The sequence below is a fragment of the Cibotium barometz genome, chromosome 45, assembly GCF_041138505.1.
Source record: "Cibotium barometz isolate CiBa-2024 chromosome 45, ASM4113850v1, whole genome shotgun sequence".
In the NCBI taxonomy this organism is placed as follows: domain Eukaryota; kingdom Viridiplantae; phylum Streptophyta; class Polypodiopsida; order Cyatheales; family Cibotiaceae; genus Cibotium; species Cibotium barometz.
The window spans coordinates 11,852,494-11,860,130 of NC_141090.1; the positions used below are offsets into that span (position 1 = coordinate 11,852,494).

A 7,637-nucleotide genomic window follows, 5' to 3' on the forward strand; every position below is an offset into this window, starting at 1 on the left:
CCCTATGGGACAATTCCAAACTAGCCTAACTCTCCTTTGATCCACCATCTTCACTAGGAAGGGTGCTAGTCGGATGTCTCTAATTCCTAGTTATTTTTCCATTGGTTCCATGAGGATGTTCACTTCAGATCCACCATAGTATGACTCTAGGCACTATCTACCCATAGATCTTCATTGTCACTTTAGGAACCACAACATCATCGTTTGGTGATGGCTCCACATTGCTGTAATCACTAGCCTTTACTCCTGACTTACTTGGTTAACTTTTCTCTATATTCCAAGTCAACTTGTGTTGTTCTTCTGGCTATGGCTATCTCGGATGTCTAACTCGATGCGTGAGTTAGGCACAAGATTGAGAAAATAATCTAGCATAATGTCTAGTTTCATCTCCTTTAGATCTTCCTAGAAATCATATTGTTCATCCTTTTTATCCTTCCAACCTAACTTATGTGTCGTCATGATACACCACTTTCTTGACCTTATTTTTTCTGACCATGGTCATTATTTTTCCTACACTTATCCTACTACTATGAGACTTCCCAATTTCACTATCTTGTGATCACCCCCCGGCCATACCAGGCACTCTCTGGCCTTCTGTGACCTTTCCATTCTCTTTTTTTGAAGGCTTATCGGCACTCCTTCTCTTTCATGTGCATACAGAGGGTTCTTCATCCTCACCAACTATTTTCTTTCCTTGAGCAGTTTCTTTCTAGATTTGCTCAAGGTGAACCTTCTTCGGACATTTTTTTGCGATTATCTATTGGGTAGGATTTGACTCAAGCTTCAAGACCATCCCTTGTGCTTTCTACACCACTTGTTCCTCCCAATCCATGGGTTCCCCTTGGCCCTTGAATTTTCTTTCTCAAGATCTTCAGGCACCAACCCTTTAGACCATGTCATCACCACCATTTATGCCATCAATGGGCTTTGGCATACAATGATAAACATGTAGCATATCTAAATGATAAGGAAGGGATCGATGATATGATAGAAGACCTAATTTCACTTGGAGCAAAACCAAATGACCATGGGAGTTCTAAAATAGAACAAAGACGGATGTTGCGATTTGATGTCCTTGAAGTATGGATGGGCACTTATCAAGATCTTCTCTAAGTGGCACCACTGGCATTTAGAGGAGACAAGGGATCGACAAGGGGTAGATTTAAGAATCCCAACAACCTCACTAACATACCTACAAAAGACGATATGGGCTTATAGCCTCGTTGGAGGAGAAATGGTTCCTCAAAGACCACAGAATTTGGGTAACATAGTGCTATACTCCTCAATACCTAGTGCTATAGCCTTGTTGCAGGAGGAAACCCTTCTTCAAATACCATAGCATTTGGGTAACCTAGTGCTATACTCCTCAATACATAAGAAGCATCTTGGAGGAAGCACTTCCTCCAAAACCATAGCATCTTGGTAACCTACTATTGCACTCCTCAATACATGAGGAGCATCTTGGAGGAAGCCCTTCCTCCAAAACCATAGAATTTGGGTGGCCTATTGCTGTAGTTCTCAATACATGGGGATTAATCTAACCTACTTGCCCCAGACCATTGGTCCTAGACCACTAGAGCTAGAAAGAGTTTGAAGAGTTACGAGAAATAGAGCCAAGTGTGGCGTTGAATTGGCCATACTTCCATAACCCTCAAGAGACCAAAGAAGATAAAAAGATACCCGAGATGATGTCGAACTTCATCACCGAATACAATTTTGAACCCAACCTCGCAGTGCAAGCCATGATGATACAGTTCTTCAAGCTCATTCACATTCTTACTAGATAACCTCATAAAAAACCTTCCACCAAGCTCTATGGGATTTATAGAGTATTTATGCAACATCAATAAGGGTCCCATCATGTGGCATAGGTGTAATTTTATTTCTACAAGCTTGGTTGGACATCACCTCATCACTTTTGAGGACATGTTCGAGACACATTTTTGTCACCTACTTTAGACAAGAGCCATATAGTTATAGAAACTCACTCATTATATATATATATATATATATAGAGAGAGAGAGAGAGAGAGAGAGAGAATGTAGTATTTGTTTAGGTGAATTAAATGAAAAGGAAAAATTTACTCAATAACTTGTCACTACATATTTCAAATTGCACCATAGAAATTATAATGCAAAATGTTAATGGTGTGATCGTTTCTACAAGAAGGAAGAGTGCGAAAACTTCACACACATACACACACGTGCATGTGCATGCAGAGAGAGAGAGAGAGAGAGAGAGAGAGAGAGAGAGAGAGAGAGAGAGAGAGAGAGAGAGAGAGTTTTGATATCATAGCCATGACAAGAGATCATGTATGACTTGAATGATAGCACAAAAGTGCCAAAATGTGATTTGAACATGACACCTCTTAACTAGAAGCCTAATGTCATGTGTTTACAATCCGTTCACACACATGGGAATGATAACCCTATGCATGAGCTTTATTATTATTTTTAAAAAAAGGGTCTTTTGTTTATAGAAAAGATGTATACACTTGTTTCTTTTACCATGACATCATTGCAAGGGGGCATGTGCACAAGCATGTTTGCAATTACCAATGATCATGCATAAGTAGGTGATATTCATAAGTAGGTGATATGGAGGTACGGATTGAAACACAATAGCGAAAGAGAAAGTAGATGCTAGCAATTGAGAGAGAGAGAGAGAGAGAGAGAGAGAGAGAGAGAGAGAGAGAGAGAGAGAGTTTTGATATCATAGCCAAGACAAGAGACCATGTATGATCTCAATGATGGCACAAAAGTGCCAAAATGTGATTTGTACATGACACCTCTAAACTACAAGCCTAATGTATGCATTTGCAATCCGTGCACACACATGAGAATGATAATACTATGCATGAGCCTAATGTATGCATTTGCAATCCGTGCACACACATGAGAATGATAATACTATGCATGAGCTTTAAATTTTTTTTAAAAAGGGTCTCTTGTTTATAGAAAAGATGAATGTGATTCTTTCTTTTACCATGTTATTGTTGCAAGGGGGCATGTGCACAAGGATGTTTGCAAGTACCAATGATTATTAGTAAGTAGGTGATATGGATTAGAACACAATAGAGAAAGAGAAAGTAGATGCTAGCAATTCTCAGAGAGGTCCTTTTTTAAAAGAGCATCTTTTTATGTTTGATAACTTAAGGTATCTAGGTTACTTTTGAACATAAACCATAACCATGATATGAATGGGTTTGCTACGAAAGACAGAGGGAGGTCAAAAAATTGACATTTTTAATTTCCTAATCGACTTATTAATAGATAGGAGTAGTAGAATAATCAAGCATAGCAATGAAACATGATTTCAACAATTGGGTGGGTGAAGGCCATTGTTTAAGAAAACTTCTAGCTTAAACCATACTTCAATTTCTATAGTGGGTGGGTGAGTGTAGGTCAATATATATCATTCCTATTGGTCTGCTAGGGTAAAGGGGTGAGTTGATGACACCTCAAAATTTCCATGTATAGATGGCTTATTCCCTGTTGATTTTCAGCTTCTTCTAGCCATTTTTGAGAGGGGGATAAATCGAAGCATTTGTGCAAGCGAAAACAGAAGGGAGCAAAAATGGCCAAGCTGTGGCTTGTGTGGGTAGGGTAGAGAAATCATTTAGGAATTCAGTAGCCTCCAGACCGACAAATTTTGAGATTGAGAAGCTCGGAGAGGATTTTTAAACTAAACTCTAGGATTTTAAAAGTAAACTATATATTTTTTATCTTTATATTATTAGAGGCCTAGTGCTTGGAGGACAAATTTTGAGATTGAGAAGCTAGGAGAGGATTTTTAAACTAAACTCTAGGATTTTAAAACTAAACTATATATTTTTTATCTTTATATTATTATTGAGGCCTAGTGCTTGGAGGACAAATTAATTAAAAAGCTCATTAGTATTTTTTGAACTAGAGATTCTTTATCTTAATCTTATTGGAAGCCATTGAGTTATGAGCTAAACACGCTAAACAAAGGCGGGGTAAAAGAGGCTGACAGTTCTCTCTCGGACTCGCGAGACAACTGTGCGCAAGAGCAGAGAATCCATGGCCGACTGGAAGGTCGCCGTGCGGAACGGAGGCTCTCTGCGTCAAGTTCCTCTGGAGAATGGCGTCAATGGCTGGTCTTCCCCTCCTGGCGATCTCTTCAACGTGCGCGGCCCCCATTACTTCTCCAAGAAGCAGAAATCGCCCGCAGGTGAGTGCCTCCTCCAACCTCTGGGCGTAGACTGGCTCAAATCCCACTCCAAGCTCGACAATGTCCTCGCCCGCTCCGACAACCGCGTAATGCTAGCCCTTCGTACAGCTCAGACACAGCAAAACCCCCCGCTCAAAGCCTTCGTTCTCGCCATTAACCTGCAGGTCCCCGGCAGAGAACAGCATAGCGCCGTTTTCTACTATGTTACAGAGGATTCTATCCCTCAGGGATCCCTGCTCCATCGCTTCATCTATGGCGATGATGCCTTCAGAAACAGCAGATTCAAGCTTATCAACAGAATAGTGCGAGGGCCGTGGATCGTCCGCGCCGCGGTAGGTAACCACGCCGCCTGCCTTCTTGGAAAAGCTCTCACATGCCACTACACCAGAGAATCAGATTACCTTGAAATTGATGTTGACATAGGCTCTTCTGCCCTTGCCAGTGCCATTCTGCACTTGGCCCTAGGGTATGTTAACTCTGTCACGGTAGATATGGCTTTCTTGATCGAATCACAGGTGGAAGAGGAGCTGCCTGAGAGGATCCTTGGAGGAGTTAGGGTTGCTCAAATAGAGATGTCAGCCGCTGCCGTTGTTGATGCAGGCGACCCTCCTGTTGTCCATGGAAGTGAATCATCCTGGCGCAAGTTTAGCAGAAACTTCTCTCTTCTTGGACATGCAGGGAAGCCTTCCAAGGTTGAAGTTGAGCATGAAGAAGAGGGGAAGGTTAAAGGCGAGCTTGCAGAACCTTAGCTTATTACAGGGAAGAGCTTTCTTAACACTCTCACACCTGCAACCATAACATCATCAAAATGCTTTCGCTTCACCAGAACAAGAAAATGTTACTGGCAGTCTTGTGCGATCCTGGCTTGTCATGGTGAAAGCTTCCTAGCTTGTCACGCTGAAAGCATTTATGTGATTTTTTGGAACTGTCCTTACTTTTACCTGTTCTTAAGGTGATGCATAATTTCATGATTTGACTTACCATTTATTCTTCCAAATGGGATCTGCAGACCTGTTTTGTCTCTTCACAGTACATGTTCTTGGCCCTTCACACAAAAGCCTGTAAAACTCGCACAGGGGGCCAGGGGCTATAGACAAGCGTCATTGCCTGGTCATCAGATCCTCTAGTGGCAGGGATTGTCGGGGTTTATGTTCAAGGGGCCTGGGTATGCAATGGTTACTGTTTAAATTGCCTTTGAGTTCTATGTTATGCGACTGTTATTGGATGAAGATCTTTTGCTTTTTACTTAGACTGGTCTTTTTAACATGCCTTGGCTTTCCACTTAGATTGGCCTGGGTGTGCGACTAGCTTCAAAAAGTTTCAGCGGTCATGGTGGGCGAGCTTAGGATATGCCTTTTGTGCAGTATGCATGCTAGTAAAGTTCTGATCATTTGAAGGGTTCTGCATTTTAATGTGAAGTATACACGGTGGTAACTGACGGGTGAGTATAGCTCAAGTGCAGTAAGCTCTGCATGAAGTGGCTGTAACTGGTCAAGCAGGGTCTTGATCTTTTGAAGAGGCTTCTGCATTCTCTATATTACAGGAAGCCATTTGTGCAGCTTATACCTGTACTATTCTTAAGTACCCTGCCAAGAATTAGTGATAGCCATGGCATTTTTCAACACATTTGCAGAGGGGAGATCGTGCAAAATTGGCTGCACAGTATGCAGCTGTAAATGAAGCTTTCTGGTTTATTCGAAAAGCATGGATTATGCGGTTATATTTCCATTATGCTTAATTGATTGTTCACTTCAAACGTTATTGATGGCTTCAGGGTTTTAAGCACATTTGGAAAGGCAGATTTTGTATAAATTGATTCACATGTGGAAAGCTATGTCAATGGCTGTGGATTTTGGAAGCTCTGATATAAAATTTATGTTTATCATGATGGAATGCATGTTTGAGTGACTAAGGGTGGTGCTGTCTCTATTGCTTGTACGTAGGTTGTTCTTGTCCTCATTGGTAGGTGGAATGTTCTCTGTGGGTCGGGTGCTTCCGAGACTAGAAAACAATGGTGAGGATTCTATTTCCATTAACTGAAACTTCATGGTGCAACATTATATGGGCTCATCAATCATTGGAGTGATTTGTTGGAGAAATGAAATACTGCACACCCTGTTGGGTTGACCAACTAGTGTCTCGATTGTTTTATTGGCCATAAAAGCTATTAGCAAGGTTAGTCCTTGTCCTTCCTTTGAAGAAGCGCATCTTAACTTGTGCAGTGTCAGAGGTAACCTTGAGCCTCTTCTTTAGGCTCCATATCCCAGCTTACGCAAAGCATGCCTAGGTTGCAACACAACTCTCTCCCATAGTTTTATGAACATTTGAGTTTGTTATAGTGGTAGTTTAACCTGTTACCTTAGAAAACTCACGCCAAGAGACGTTACTAGAGAAATTATAAAAGAATTGAACACTAGTGAAAGCCACATTCTCTAGACTTACTAAGGTTGTTTATAGATTAACACTTGCCCATTGACATCTCTTTGTTGAAAGAGTATGGATTTAGGGTGGCTTATAGCAAGAAATCAAATCCATGGTGAAGCTTAAGAAAAATATTAATGTAAGATTATGTTAGAGATTAGGTAATCACACAATAATAAGGACATAAACTCAATAATCTAATTTCAATAATTAAGGTCCATACACTTATATTTATAGCTTTGGGAAGGATTCCAACCATGCTTTGTATGTATCCTAGTGCTAACCATGTGTTCAGAAATGTTCACACGATATGTGCCTTCTTTGACTTTTCATGTTTTGTATGCATCTTAGTGTCAACCACGTGTCCATAAATGTTCATACTACATGTGTCTCCCTTCACTTTCCATGCTTTGTATGCACCCTAGTGCCAATCATGTGTCCATAAATGTTCACACTACATGTGCCTCCTTTTACTTTCCATGCTTTGTATACACTCTAGTGTCAACCATGTGTCCATAAATGCTCACACTACATGTGTCTCTTTTCACTTTTCATGTGCTACTTTTTTGACTTCGCCTTTTACAAATGATCATACAAATCAATCTTTGTTAATGTACTCTTAGTCTAATTCTTTTCTAATGTGCATGCTCCTCTTCTTGCTTTACACATGTTGTATCTTCATACATTGCCTTTTTTAACATCTTTCCTCAATGTGATGAGAGTCTAACAGCTAACATATATTGACTTGATCTACACTTTATACTTATAGAGTTGGAGTAGTTTGGCCAGGTTGTTCTATGAGGTATAATGTTGGCTTTGTTTTGACACTTTATACACCAGGAGAGTGGGATTACAACCAGGGGTTATGAGCCATGCCATTTCTCTACTAGCACCCTTGGTGGCCTTCATTTATTGGGCTCCTTGGCTTGTTCTCTACCTTGGACTTGAGGCTTTTAGCTTATTTCTTTTACTTGTGGAAGACTTAATGGCTTTTTTTTTCCCTTACACACTTACTCCACGC

General features: G+C 40.7%; 1 protein-coding gene across 1 annotated transcript; it reads left to right on the forward strand.

Annotated features, from left to right (window-relative positions):
* The first annotated feature begins 3,960 nt into the window (after window positions 1-3,960).
* Window positions 3,961-5,178, forward strand: LOC147612441 (protein ENHANCED DISEASE RESISTANCE 2-like). Its single transcript, XM_086783046.1, has one exon. It carries the CDS (start codon window positions 4,045-4,047, stop codon window positions 4,942-4,944), a length of 900 nt encoding a protein of 299 aa, XP_086639172.1. The 5' UTR covers window positions 3,961-4,044; the 3' UTR covers window positions 4,945-5,178.
* Window positions 5,179-7,637: the final 2,459 nt, after the last annotated feature.